Here is a 15,707-nt window from a genome sequence, read left to right as displayed (position 1 = left end):
CTTGTTCGTATGTGTGCGTGTGCGTGTGTGTGTGTGTGTGTATGTGTGTGTGTATAAAGTAGGGGGCGGGGCGGTTGTAAAATGTCAACGCACGAGGGAAAGGGGGGGGGGGGGGGGGGGGGGGGGTGGAGTGAGAAGTATCTATGATTGATAACGTGATCATGTTCAAATCAGAGGTCTTTATTACAACTTACCAAAACTGGACAGTGAGAGGATAATGATACCATGCTTTGTAGTTTATAACGTTTGTGAATATGGAATTTGTGTTACTTTATCAGTTATCATAATAATATACATATTTTGTCTGAGAATAGCAACACAAGTAAGTTTAAGATTTACAAATTATCGTGATCATCATCATTATTATTATTATTATTATTATTATTATTATTATTATTATTATTATTATTATTATTATTATTATTATTATTATTATCATTATCATCATCATTATTATTATCATTATTATTATTATTATTATTATTATTATTATTATTATTATTATTATTATTATTATTATTATTATTATTATTATTATTATCATTATTATCATCATTATTATTATTATAATTATTGTCATCATTATTATTATTATCATCATCATCATCATCATCATCATCATCATCATCATCATCATCATCATCATCATCATCATCATCACCATCGTTATGATACCATTTTATTATATTAAATTCTATCTCCGCCCATCTTTGTCAATCTCTATGTCAACCATTCTTTAAAACGATTCATCAATAAATATATTGTGTAATTTAACTTATAAGTGAGCTACCGTCCCAATATGGCGTTACATTAGAATGATCTAAACGGACAAAAAAAATTGACTTTTGTACGTCAAGCTTGTATTAGAATTTTCAGGTTCATCCCAAAATAATACTCTTCTTAGACGATTGGTCACATATCATAAAATCGAGCAACATGCTCCTTTGATATATATTGCAATAATATGATAATTTGTTGTTTTCAATTTCAGCAAAAATTTGTTTGTGAAACAACCATAAAGAAATCGTACTGACCAGAAGACTCAACCGTATCACACAACTCAACACACAACAATATCAACAACACCGATGTAATTATAAGCCAAAAAAAAAAAGAAGGAAAAAAAAACAGACAACAAAATAGTTCCAAAATTAATAACAAATTATCATATTTAACCAAGATGTTGACAATGAAAGTATAAGATTTTAAGCTAAATATATATTTTTTTCTTTAAACGAATGAAACAATTAGGAAAAAAAAACCAATATCAAGTAGGGTAATTGATATTATTTATATCAGAATTTTGTACAACCATTAAATAAAAGAACTATTATTGTGTTACTTGTTAAGGATATAATAAATTTACCTAGAGATACGTCGTTGGCACAATAAACATGAAGAAGATGGGACAAGTTGCACTGGTAAATAATGAAAGCACTAAAAATATTGATATTGATACAAAATTTGCTACAGTGATTGATTCCAATAGTTCACAGGAGAGTCCACAAAAGAACACACAAAGAAAACAAAAAGGACAGTCAATACGAAATGAAAAAGTACAGAAAAATCATTCTAGCAGGAAATACCAACCTAACCAACATCGAAGAGGCGAAGGTCATCATCTCCAACAAACGCATCAAAGTTCAATCATGCATCGTCAACAAAAACAGCACCAATTTCCTCGTGAAGACCACAATTCCAAAGACCAACATGTGAATATGTCCAGCAATACAAATTATAACATGGGCAAGATCGCGGTCCATAATTCTACAGAAACTATGAAACATTCTATTGACAATATTCTACACCTTCCAAAATTGCCTAAGTCAATCAGTCAATATCCTATCATAGACGACATCAATAATCCTAAAACGATTTCAGTTTACACGAAAGACCTCATAGTCAATACATCCGTGCAAGAAGCTGAAATAAGTTCAACTCACTCTTCGACTCCACGGAAAAAGCCAAAACTTCTCAGTGAAAGGACCTCAGTATCATTAGCCTCTGAAAATGAACATATTATGATTGGTGATAACAAAAGAAAAAATGAGGATGATGATTCTTATAATGATAATAAAGACGATAATGTAAACGAATCACATTTATCAACAAGTGATGATAACGTTGATGATATTTCTGTCGACATCAAAATCAGAAATGTATCAACAAGTGATGATAACGTTGATGATATTTCTGTCGACATCAAATCAGAAGATGAGAGTATCAAGTACGATGTGCTTTCTAATGAGAATAACGACAGAGATAATAACATGGTTTACAATGGTAACGAGAATAAAGATGAGTTTGACAGTGGAATCTCAATAGATGCAAGCGCCAGTTTAGGTATGCTTTTATTATTACCATCTTAATTACTACCACCTTTATTACTACTACTACTACTACTACTACTACTACTACTACTACTACTACTACTACTACTACTACTACTATTACTACTCTACTATACTACTACTACTACTACTACTACTACTACTTACTACTACTACTACTACTACTACTACACTACTACTACTACTACTACTACTACTACTACTACTACTACTACTACTACTACTATACTACTACTACTACTCTACTACTACTACTACTATACTACTACTACTTACTACAACTACTACTACTACTATTACTGCTGACTCTGTACACTATATCTACTACTATTACACACACTACATCAATATATGATTTGTGATTTATAACAGCTAAATCTAGCTCATGTGACAGATCGCCGTGACATCAATTGTTGTTATTTTTATTTATAATATTTTTTCTTCTTTTTTTTCTTTTTATTTTTTTTTTGCCACATAAACTGGAACAGGGTGAGGGGGGGGGGGGGGAGAAGAAGAAGAAAAGAGAGAGAGAAAGAGAGAGAGAGAGAGAGAGAGAGTGTGTGTGTGTGTGTGTGTATGTGTGTGTGTATGTGTGTGTATGTATGTGTGTGTGAGGAAGGAGAGGAGGGGGGCCGGGGGGAGAACAAGAAAGAAAGAGAGAGAGAGAGAGAGAGAGAGAGAGAGAGAGAGAGAGAGAGAGAGAGAGAGAGTTAAAGAAAGGAAAAAACTGCCTGAGATTTTAAATAGCACACTATCCCATAGATGTGCTCAAAGCGCTTTACAGTTGTCATAAGTCAGCAACACATGGCTCCTGTAATGCCCAATTACAATTTTTCCGATATAAAAATGATCTTTACTCACATTCACTCTGCGTACTTCGGTGTAAAATGAGTACCTGGTCTTTAACAGCGTTTTCTATGTCGGGAAAAAAAATGTTATATCGCCTAAGAGGCGCCATGTTTCGTCTTACAAGTTCCGTATTGCTTTTGGCAAAGGCGGATCCTTCTAAAGCACACTGCGCTGTAAAAAAGCTGTTAGAGACCAGATACTAATTTTACTTTTACAGCTAACTGTGGTGATAGAATGTGAGTAAAATTAAAGAGCCTTTTCCAAGGACTCAACTTTACTACAGTTGCATTGGGTTTTTTTTTTTTTTCGGTGTGTTCTTTTGTTGGTTATCGGTATTGAGTGTGCGTTTGTTGTGTGCTTTGATTATGTTTTCAATGTTGCTCATGCATGTATAGCTGATCTTTATTGTGTTTCTGCTGAAGATTTTGTGCAATTTGTGGTCGTGAATGAAGCAGATGTTTACTAATTTTAGGAATGTTTGACCCATAACGGGACTCAAATCTGGGGTTTAACTGGTCCGAAGAAAAGTGTCATACAAGTGTGGCTACGTGGTCTTCTGGTATGACACTCACTCGGCGCAAAGTTCAGTACTTGGAAAAGGCTCTTTACCCACATTCTCTCACTTTACTCAAGTGTAAAATGAGTACACAGCCGTTAACAGCGTTGTCTCTGTCAGAAAATGAAATTGTAATTTCGCCTTGGTAAAAAAAAATAATTAAAAATTTAACTTGAGCTTCTATAATATACCATAGCGCAATATCCACTAAACGTGCTCAAAACGCTTTACAATGGGTCCCTGGCCAAAAGCAACATTTAACATGTAGGACGGGACATGACGCCTTTTAAGCGATGTTGCATTTTTTTCGGACAGAGACAACGCTGCTAACGGCCAAGTACTCATTTTAGACCTGAGTACGGTGAGAGAATGTGAGTAAAGAGTCTTCTCCAAGGACTCCACCATGCGCCGCGCGAGGCTCGAACCCAGGACCTTCCGATCCTGAAAGCGGGCGTCATACCACTTAGATATAGCCGCACTTGGTACGTGTTGCTGTTGATTAGAGACCATTTAATTGTAAAGCGCTTTGAGCACGTTTATTGGATATTGCGCTTTATAAAACTCATGTTTAAACAACAATAATTCCGTTTAGAAATTATCGGATACACACGACTTTGAGTTGATAACTAAATAAAACACATAAATCTCTATTCAATCCCTTTCGATTTCCTTTAATTTAGCATTGCCTGGAGAACGTGAAGTGGTTTCTAGGGAAAGGATTCGTGATCCCTTTTGAAGCAAAGTGGACTTGTAGGCTACAAAGACGACTCGAATTGCACTTGTTATCGCAGTGATTACCACACTAAATCAAATGGACTCCAAACTTTAGCTGGATATACACACAGACACACATACACACACATACACACCCACACATACAACCACAAATGCACTCAAATAGAACGAAATAGGTAGAACGAGAGAGAGAGAGAGAGAGAGAGAGAGAGAGGGGAGAAGAGAGAGAGAGAGAGAGAGAGAAGGTGGAGGGAGAAAGAGAGAGAGAGAGAGGATAATATATATATATAAAAATATAAATATAGATAATATAATATAGAAGAAAAAGAGAGAGAGAGAGTGAGAGAGAGAGAGAGAGAGAGAGAGAGAGAGAGAGAGAGAGAGCGAGAAATAGAGAGAGGAAGAAAAATATAAAGAAAGAGAGGGAGAGAGAGAGAGAGAGAGAGAGAGAGAGAGAGAGAGGCTTCTCACCTGTGTTTCCATGAACACTACATGTTTAGTTAAATGTGACCCACCATCTCAATATTATGCCGGGATTAACGAACTACTAAAACTGACTCTGAGGTCTAAATTATGAAAATTTATAGAAATCAAATGTTTTATTGAGAAGAATGAATAAAGTTCTATAAACTATTTGTCTTTAAATAACTTGAGCATCTATAGATAGTTCGAAGGTGACGTCACTCAGGTCTTTGTTATTGTTTTTTGCCATCGCTTTATAGAAGTCATAACTGTTTTGATTAAAGTATGATAAACAGTTCTGTATCAACTTTGCATGTTAATTAAGCATACTATCTATAGAGAGCATTATCCACTAAATGTCCTCAAAGTGCTCCACAATGGGAGGAACGGTTAACATGTAGGATGAGGCATGACGCCTGTAAAGCCATATTACACTTTTTATTTCGACGGAGACAACGGCCAGGTACTTATTCTACTCCTGATCACAGTGAGAGCATCTTTTTCTAGAATCCAACAATGCGCCGCTGAGAGCGGTACTTGAGCCCTGGACATTCGGGTCGGAAGGTGAGTGTCAAACCACAAGTCCACATTGTCTTGTAATTCTAACCTATTTCACTTTAAATTCACTTCTCTGGAACTTTTTCATCACTGCAAATTATATGATAGTATACAGTCGAAGCCGCTTAAATGGACAGTGCCGGTAAGCAGCAATAGATGATATGCGCTTGGCTAAGGAGCTCACAACATTGTCATCCGGAATTATAACGAACCAACACACAAAACTTTGTGTAACCTTGATCGTTTATAGTCAGTTTAATACAGTTTGGTGAGAATTACTCACAAACACGGATGGCAAAAACAAACAAAAAAAAAAAACAATAACAAAGACCTGAGTGACGTCAACTACGAATTATCTATAATTACAATTACCAGCGTTGACTGCAGTAAGATGCCGTTGTCGGGGGTTCAGTGCCATGATGTCTCGAGCCTTGTACCAAGAAGTAAGCGATTTCAATCGTAATCAATGGGCCGGATGCAACTCAAATTATTTTGTAGTTCGATATTTTCAGGTATGGGGATGGTAGTTCCATGAAGGAATAATGGATTTTCTTCTTTCCACTGTGGGGTCGGAGAATCTGAGGCGAGGTTAGGTGAATAATAGGTACACGTGACTGAGAGACTGTAAGCCGCACTACTAAGAAAGGTTAATAAATTGCATTATTAATCTGAAGAAAAAAACAATGTTTTCTATCAAAATAAATAATCTTCGAAGTCACTAGATATCGCTCTAATAGAGCGACTCCTAACATAGTACTAGAAATCGCTCTAACAGAGTGACACCTAACAAAACATATGCTCTTGTATTTTGGTAAAAATAGAGTTAATTAAAACAGAGGGGATCTCTGATGAAATGGAAAACATCTGTATGTCTTTTAATTCTGCTAATGTGCAACTGACATTTAGAATAACCAGATAGAAGTGGCATTAAAATGTTTTTAAAAATTTTCTCAATAGACATGATTTAATTTTCCACAAATCAAGAGGATCTGCAGCATAGTGGTTAAGCTGATTGACTCTGAATTGGAATGTCCTGAGTCAAATCCCAATAGGGAATAATTTTTTTTTTCCTCAATAAAATTTGTTTTTATTACTTTTTCTAATCTATTTTTTCTAACTTATATTTTGATAATTTTATTTGATTATAAAAGAATGTTTATTAACAATTTATATATCCTTCTTCTTCTTCTTCTTCTTCTTCTTCTTCTTCTTCTTCTTCTTCTTCTTCTTCTTCTTCTTCTTCTTCTTCTTCTTCTTCTTCTTCTTCTTCTTCTCTTCTCTTCTCTTCTTCTTCTTCTCTTCTCTTCTTCTTCTCTCTTCTCTTCTTCTCTTCTTCCTTCTTCTTCTTCTTCTCTCTCTTCTTCTTCTTCTTCCCTCCTCTTCTTCTTCTTCTTCTTCTTCTCTTCTCTTCTTCTTCTTCTTCTTCTTCTTCTTCTTCTTCTTCTTCTTCTTCTTCTTCTTCTTCTTCTTCTTCTTCTTATTCGTCTGTAGTTGATCCTCGGATGGGTCATTGTGCTTCAAGGAGTTCTCAGGGACTCAAGAAAAAATAAAGAAGGTCAGAAGGACCTTATCAGATATCCACATCAAGGGTGGGCTTCCTTTTCTACCATGGTAAAGTACATGGTGGTATTGCTAAATCAGATATGTCGCCCAAACTCCCGAAAAGGAGTCTCATAACTGTCGCATGAGATCAGAGGAATCTGATTGTATAGATCTGGTTCTGATTTATACGATCTGGTTCTGCTCCTCCTCCAGATATATCATGACAGCAAGAAACCAAACTACTTGCAGACGACTACATAGTATGAGGTTGCATAACCCAATAGCATTGGATTTTAAAAAATTATGGCAATCTTCCACAAAATGTCTGATTGCCCTTATGGTTATCTATTGTTAAATTGATAATGTGGACTTTTTGACTGAGATAGAATCTGATTATTGTAATCGATTCCAATTCCAAAAGAAGTCCACTCTGAATCTTTAAATACCGTCCATCTCCATCTGCTTATGCAATCTAATGGACAAGATGGTCAACAAGCGTCTGCCATTTAAGTTCTATTTGGAACACAGGGACTGTCAGACTTCAAGTACGGCTTTAGGAAAGACTCATTGATTAACCTTGTTCTTCTGAGGACTTTAAATCGCGATATCTTTGCGTGCACATGATAGCAATATTCATTGACCTCAAAAAGGAATTTAAACACACAATTTGGAAATTTGAAATCTTCAAAAACTTTCACAAGTTTAGTTAGCAAAGAACCCTTCCTATTTTTGTCTGAGCATGTGTGAACAACTTACCTTTCCACGTCAAAGGACTCATTCTTTTTAAATCATTCAATCAGAAAGAGGGAGTTCCTTATTGGAGCGTCAACTGTCTTCCATTTTTATTTGAGATTTTAAAACAATTAACTCAATCGTGAGTGATACATAGTTTATTACGTATTGATAACGTTTTTGTGAGCTATTGAAGCAAACTAAGCGTGGACAACAGTTAGAGACAAATAGAACACTTAACAAATTATCAGAATGGGCAATGGTTCTTTTTTTCCTCGCCAAAATGACCGAATGTCATTGACAGTATCAAAGCACCAATATAATGAGAGATCACCTGTTGGTATGGTCTTTGAAATGGTCAAGGTTTAAGTCCCAGTCATTTAATCCGTTGAAGATTTTAAATGTTTTACGGGGATATGAATTACTGCAGAAATTACAGAATAGAATGTTAATATAAAAGCTATGCATATATAATCAAATATTTTAGTACTGATATTTTGTACAAATAAAAACTATGATTTTGATTGCTTTCTCCGGGTTGAAATGAACATCGAGAAGGGAGCAACGGGTGCTTATATGGTGATCCAAAGCGTCGTTTACACCCTATAACAAACAAACAAACAAACAAACAATTTGATGTTTAACAGTTTGACACATATTTGACACAGTGACTGTTGTAACTCGGACTTACGATACATACATTTGAAGGGAAAAGTAAAAAGTGGTTGTTAGACAATCTTAAGTCAAGTTAAGATATTTCTTCAACTTTGAATAACTTTTTTGCTTTTAATGCCATAGGAATGTCGATTTGACCCAAGGTGTGCGGTATTTCAACGCACAACATATCTCTCAGTGCAAAACTATCGAAACTCGACTCACGATAGTTTTGCACCCTGCTCTCGAGAAATTACTCCAAGTTTTGTTTATTTGCATCTATAAATTCAATTTCCTGAACCTAGTTCATCAAGATAGGATGTTGTTTTCAAACAATGAGTCACAAATGGGTCACCCCCCCCCCCCCCCACACTTTTCCACCCGCTTCATTTTGGTAATATGTCGGGATTACATAAAAAGATAACACGTTAAAGTAAAAACAATTAAGAGTAATGATATTTAAGACCGGGGTAGATTTATAAATTACATTGATTCTTTTCGATGGAGCATATTAATTCAAGTAATATTGCATAGTTTTAACCTTAAAGTTAATATTTTCAGTATAGTAGCCTATCTTGTGCACCCAACTTTATACTGACATGACGTGTAGGGTCATAAGTGTTGTATTTGTACAGGAAATCTAATGTCATCAGAAAAAAGAAACATACACATACTTAGACATGTTTGATACCTTTTCCTCCACCCCCCCCCCCCCCCCCCCCCCTCTCCCCCTTCCTTTCACCCCTCCAGTCCTCGCCTCACAATAATATTATAACAGGAAGCGCCTCGGGATTTCCGTATTGTTATGGAATTGTTTTTAATTGTTTTACCATTTACAAGAGCTACGTTTATTGGTTATAATTTGCCGACTCCCCACAATTTACAGCACCTTAAAACAAAATTTACAATTCGCAGGCGGCCTATAATTTTTATTTATATTAGGTTGTTTCATGATCTCTTGAGGTACAAAGATCTGTCAAAGCATTTATTTTTTTTCACTTTTTTTTTATTTTCCTCGATTTATTACTTTTAAGTAAGGACGTGAAAAAGAATATAGAGTCTATGGGGTAGTATTGTCATAAACTGATAAAGAGTGCTTTGCAATTTAAAAGGGTAGACTGAAAAGTCTTGTTGCCGCACTCGTACATTCAAAACTATAATAGATACGATTTTGAAAAAGGTATAAAAACAAAGCTTAGTTTATGTCTTTTCCGTTCCAATCCACAGAGAGCTACCAACGACGCATCAGTTACTGAATAGCGTCGAAGAAGAATTCACATGGCAAACTTCGACATCATCGAGTCACCTCTGCATGTACCTCGACATCACTGCCAAAAATTTCCCCCTTGAGATGTCTCTCAAGTCTTAAGAAAAGGAAAGAGTCACTTGGAGCTAAATCGGAGTTGTACCGGCGGGGGTTGGGGGGGGGGGGGGGGGTTGTCTATGGTTTCAAGTAAACTTCCTTTTTCAATGTGATCATGCTTTTGTGTGAGCATTCACTGTATCAAACAGGATTTTTCAACTCTTCCCTGCGGAATTCCAAGTCTTTGTAGAGTGTCTGATTGACTCGAGGTTCGTCAATTAACAAAACAAAATTATTTTATTATCTAAAGGCTAATTTCGCCACATGAAACATAAGTTGTGTCTCAAAAAGTGGCTAGGTGTTTTTTCTTTTTTTTTAAAGCACAGATAGGCAAATCAAGAGTGGTAAAACCACATTTTGGGTTACATGAATTTGCAAATGTATCTTTTATTTACCTATGATTTCCCTGGATATCGTATTTTTTATTTAACACGGATAAACCATATGAACTCTACTTCTCTTACCACAAATGACTTATTTTTTTGCTCATGTATTCCCCTTTCTTTAGGTCAAAGTCAGGTCATACAAGATAAAATGAAAGTAGAAGTGTGTGTGTCAGAAGACGACTTAAAGGAGCAGCAACATTTATCACAAAACAAGTATAACAATGAAATTCCTCTACTGCACAGCACCCCGATAATTTGGAAAAGAGAAATTATGGACGACTCGAACTCCCAAGAAAACTCAATAAAGAGGATGAATAATTCAAAAATTATCGACGAGCAGACGGGTCGTGATAATATTTTGTCTGTCCCAGCGTCAGCATCATCGTCATCATTATCATCATCAGCGTCATCGTCATTTTCATTATCACCAATACCTTACACAAGATTACCAATTCCTTCCTCTCTTCGAGACCCAGAAGTTGACTCTCCGACCACGCCCACATCCCCGCCATGCCATCAGCGGAAGAGGCGTATCCGAACGACCTTCACCGCCGACCAACTTCAGGCGTTAGAGGAAGTGTTTGCCGTGACCCATTACCCCGATGTCAACACGAGAGACAATCTTGTTTCCACCATTGGTTTGAATCAAGAAAGAGTCCAGGTATACATCATTGTAAAAAAAATATTTTAAAATCCCCAAACCGCAGAATGTCTGGTTGAGCATTGTATTGTGAGGAGGCTACCGGGCGGGTTCGCGACTGTGCACGAATAAGTAAACCACACCGGAGACTGACTCCGACGACCGACACTGCCGTCCTCTGCCATCTTCCGGATAAAGACGTCGGGCACGGACAAATAAATACTAAGATTAAAGAGAAGAGCCGCTAGACCTACGTCCTCTGTCGTTTTTTTTTTTTTTTCGAGCTTGGTATAGGTAGGTCTAGCGACTCTTCTCTTTATTCTTAGTATTTTGTTCGTGCCAGACGTCTTTATCCAGAAGAGGACGGCAGTGCCGGGTCGTCGGAGTCAGTCTCTGGTGTGTGTTAGCCCTAAAGCATCGAATTCGCCGCCTGGATAGAACGTCATATTTTGTGACCCACCGTCCCAAAGCGTTAATATATTGGGGTTTTTTTTAATGCGGACGATTTTTAAGTCTTCACCTCTCGCAAAGTATCAACAATTGTTGTCTATATATATTATTAATTGCTAATATGGGCTTATCGTTGCAATGGAAATGTGTTAAAATGGCGCAAAATATTGTCCATTACAACAATATTAAACTAGGCCCAATATAGCGTTTGGTTGTCAGACCTGCATAAATGTACACGTCGGATAGGGAAGAAAAATTTTAAAAATTAAAGTCATCATGAAAAAAAATGACTTATCGAGTTTTTTTTTTTAGTTTAATAAATCATATTTAATTAGCTTCCATAAAAATTATAAATTTCAACCAAGTTTCCTGTTCAATTTTAAGTATCTTCCTCACTCCCACATAATACAATCTAACACGACTGGTCAGAAATAAAAAAGAAAATAGTTAATCTCAAGCATTGCTTCTTCATTATATTTTTTTTAATGAATATGTGTCATAAATTGTGTTACTTTGTGTTGTTTCTTTGAGTCAGATCTGGTTTCAAAACCGACGTGCCAAGTGGAGGAAACACTCCAGACTGAGGAATTTTGGTGGTCTCCAAGACTTGACGGAGGTGTCTTATGTGCCAGCACCGAAAGGTTCGCATAGGCAGGACGTGGAGCAGCAAGTAAGTGGATTGATCACCATCATCATCATTATTTATCATCATCATCATCATCATCATCATCATCATCATCATCATCATCATCGTCGTCGTCGTCTTCGTCGTCGTCATCATCATTGTCGTCGTCGTTGTCGTTGTCGTCGTCATCATCATCATCATCATCATCATCATTGACAACAACATCATCATTGACAACAACATCAGTAACATCACAAGATATCAACAAAATGAATAACCAGAACATCAAAAATAAACAGAGAAACAAAACATATATTATGTTAAAGGTACAGCAGCAATGCCAATAACGACAATGCAGTTATAACAACAATACCAAGAAGAACAACAACAATAACAACAACAACAACAACAACAACAACAACCACAAGAAGAAAATACTGACACTTTTGACGATTGTCAAACTTCATATTTCATATGTCTTGCCTTCTCAAACTGAAAAAAACTCAAACAAAAAAAAAAAAAAAAAAAACAAAAAAAAAAAACAAATAAATTTAAAAAATAAAAATTTCAATGACTTTACCTCTACAGAAAACCATCAGCGAAAGTCGGCAAGATGGCAGCATGGCCTTTCCGGGGAATCTTGAGATCGAACGCATAGCAATTCCTCCCAACACCCCATCCCCTATTCACCACAACCCTTCCCTTACTCCCTTACCCAGACTCAACCCTACCTCCTTTCCCTTCCCCATCTTCCCAGCAACCCCCACCCTCATGGGCCTCCCATCTCCGTACTTATTTCCCTATTACTCCCCATTACTCTATCCGCCACCGCCGCCATCACCCGTTCTTGGAATCAGTCGAGGGGGACAACCGAAAGAATGCTTTCAGACGGACGGAATTTCCGGGCTTACTTCCCTTGGATCTCAGACCCCTTTGTGCCCATTCAATCGAAACATTGACAGTTTTGAAGCACTAAGAAACCGATCGTCACCCAAACCAAACAAATAAGGGATGCTGAATCCTTTGTAAACTCATAGACTGACACTAGCTAAAAATTACTTCACAATAGAAAGCGACTACCACAAAAAGAAAGTAAATAGTGAGTCGCATTCAATCGATAGAACGAAGATGACGTCACTCAGGTCTTTGTTATTGTTTTTGCCATCCACGTTTATGAGTACTTCTCACTAAACGGTATGAACCAGCAATAACAAAGAGTCAAGAGACGTCAACTTAATTCTATCTATATGGTTGTGTCAGGATATTAATGAAGGCTTTGCTCCTTAAGCGAGACGACCGCAAAAATGTTTAGGTGGGAAAAATGTTTGAGACTATTTCCGTTGTAATACACACTATTACGTTTTATTGAGAAAACACTTAATGTTTTCAAATAAATGCATTATTATGTCTTCAATATAAAAGTGTGATTGGTAATTTATGACATGTTTGTAATTTCTGGATGATATGCTTTTTGAGTGAATAATTTTTAAAATATAAATGTCTATGATTAATGGTCAATGAGAGTTATCAAATAAAACTCCACATTGGGAGGAAACTGTCTCTTTTAAAAAATGAATATGATTATCAGTCTTTATTGGTATAATTATCAACAACATCATTATCAAAATCATCATCATTATTATCATCATCAGCATCATTATCATCATCATCATTATCATCATCATCATCATCATCATCATCATCATCATCATTATCACCATCACCATCATCATCATCACCATCACCATCATTATCATCATCATCATCATCATCATCATCATCATCATCATCATCATCATCATCATCAAAATCACTGTCAGCAACACAAACACCACCATCACCACGGATGATCATCATTTACTAATTATTCAGTTAATCTTGGTAAGCGGAGATAACCAATTAGGCCTGTCGCTTACATGTCGAAAATCAATATAAAATAAAGAGTATTACAAGAGCTTTCATTTTGTATTTGATTTTAAAATGTTGTGTTTAGAGATCTACTTCATTGTCGATTTGACAAAACGACGAAAAAGAATAAGAATATAAGATCTGTTTTTAGTTCCTTGATGATCAGAAACCCGAATAGCCCATGTAATTTGTGACATACCTCCTTAACCCACTCCTTACCCACTTTAGGAAAATCGTCACATTCGTTACGATACAACCAACATTTTTCTTATTCAGATTTCTCTTGTACATCATAAAATTTAAGAAAATGAAAAGTGTGTTGTTGAGCATGTTTTGCTAAAGGAATTATGTATCACAAGAACTTTACTGCTATTATGTCAGAGTGATAAAAATATATATTTTTGTTTGTTGGGTGTGAAGTTTTGGGGAAAATCCTGAAAATCCCTGGTAAGGAGAGGGTCAAAAGGTACTACAGCGGGTTGGTTTAATGCTAAAGATCGAATGTATAATGAACAAAAATATACTTTTAAATTTATATGTTTGATTGATATACGTAACAAAAGCTAAAATCATTTATTACACACAGAGGGAGAGAGAGAGGGGAAAAACACTGGAAAAAAACATGACATTTTGATATGAAGCATAAGTTAGAAATATTCTAAAATTTACAAGCGACAAGAACAATACCTTGATTCAATATTGGCCAATTTTCATTTTAAAAAATCCTCTATTGGTTAAGAAACACTGCCCGTAATAACAAAGTCGTTCAACAATCACGACATCGAACATCTCCAAACTTGCGTCTTGTTTTTAGCAGTATGGTGTGACTACTGTAGGAAGTTGCCCCGTCTTGTTGAAAAACGAATAACCGATCGGGATAAGGTCTGGAATAACATTTTCTTCTAACAATGCCTCACCATTTTCAAAGCGACGCAGAAATCGCATGTGATATATTACTAAAGACTAATCACCTTCAATGAGTCCTGAATTGAATCCAATAGATGACATCATTTGGTAAATCAATGATGGTGGCCAGCATAGTTTATAAGGGTCGCACATCGGTTTGAAAAAATTAGAGTTCATGTGAGCTGACCGAGCAAGTCCGGGACTAAAATCACGGCACCTTCGGACTAAGTTTTAGTCATCTGCCGAAGCAAGACTTCATGATTTAGTCGGTCTAATTACTAGGTGACATCATAGCGTCAACAAGATAGCAGCTATTTTTAGATTAAGTGCGCTTCACTTTGGAAAGAAAATACGTCGGTTACGAATGACAGAGGCAAAAAGTGTCCTGTTGCCATTGACACTGGCTTTAAAAAACTATAAGATCGTCGAAAGTACACATTTTTGTGTGTAAAAACTAAAATAAAACTGAATCTACCAGCACGGAGTTGAGAAGTGAGAGTGAACAAGTACAAGAGACTCCGAAATCGAAGGGTTTGCGTCAAACAAAAACAACAAAAAAGTATTAGAAAGTATAGTGGAGACAAAAAAGTTATTCTTTTGACATTGCAATTGACTGAAATAATGTGATTAATCCGAACACAATTTCTCTTTTTTGTAATTATTTGTATTAGTTGTTTTTTGTTTGTTTTTTGTTTGTTTTTGTTTTTTTTTTGTTTGTTTTTTTTTTTTGTTCAATTTCTTTGAGTTTCAATCTCGGTGTTGGTCTATTCATTGAAACTGCCACTGTTCTAAATATAGAATTGACAGTCGACGATGGACATCATTGTCTATAACACAGTCGACAGTCAATATCGCTTGTGTTGGTAATTTTCTCTTTGAAAATCTTTTGCGTTATAAGTATGAAAGTTGATGTATCTTAAAATGCCTTCCTGTAGTAGAGAGATGATGTTACTCGCCCAAAATAGTTGAATTAGTCAATGTCACTAGCTA

General features: G+C 36.0%; 1 protein-coding gene across 1 annotated transcript; it reads left to right on the top strand.

Annotated features, from left to right (window-relative positions):
- The first annotated feature begins 157 nt into the window (after positions 1 to 157).
- On the top strand, positions 158 to 13,858 carry LOC144978276 (uncharacterized). Its single transcript, XM_078924122.1, has 5 exons — positions 158 to 322; positions 992 to 2,343; positions 10,311 to 10,849; positions 11,814 to 11,948; positions 12,492 to 13,858. Exons 2-5 carry the CDS (start codon positions 1,395 to 1,397, stop codon positions 12,909 to 12,911), a joined length of 2,043 nt encoding a protein of 680 aa, XP_078780248.1. The 5' UTR covers positions 158 to 322; positions 992 to 1,394; the 3' UTR covers positions 12,912 to 13,858.
- The last annotated feature ends 1,849 nt before the right edge of the window (positions 13,859 to 15,707 follow it).

Source organism: Berghia stephanieae, chromosome 8 (genome assembly GCF_034508935.2).
Source record: "Berghia stephanieae isolate SIO BIC M18660-M18661 chromosome 8, UCSD_Bste_1.3, whole genome shotgun sequence".
NCBI lineage: Eukaryota > Metazoa > Mollusca > Gastropoda > Nudibranchia > Aeolidiidae > Berghia > Berghia stephanieae.
The sequence above is the reverse complement of the archived record's forward strand: the minus strand, read 5'-3'. Positions and strand labels throughout refer to the sequence as shown.

Excerpts from the sequence above, each read along its gene's own strand:
- LOC144978276 (XM_078924122.1), top strand. The coding sequence starts at position 1,395 with ATGAAGAAGATGGGACAAGTTGCACTGGTAAATAATGAAAGCACTAAA. Across the intron at positions 10,850-11,813 it reads TGAATCAAGAAAGAGTCCAG|ATCTGGTTTCAAAACCGACG; the intron begins GTATACATCATT and ends TCTTTGAGTCAG. Across the intron at positions 11,949-12,491 it reads GGCAGGACGTGGAGCAGCAA|AAAACCATCAGCGAAAGTCG; the intron begins GTAAGTGGATTG and ends TTACCTCTACAG.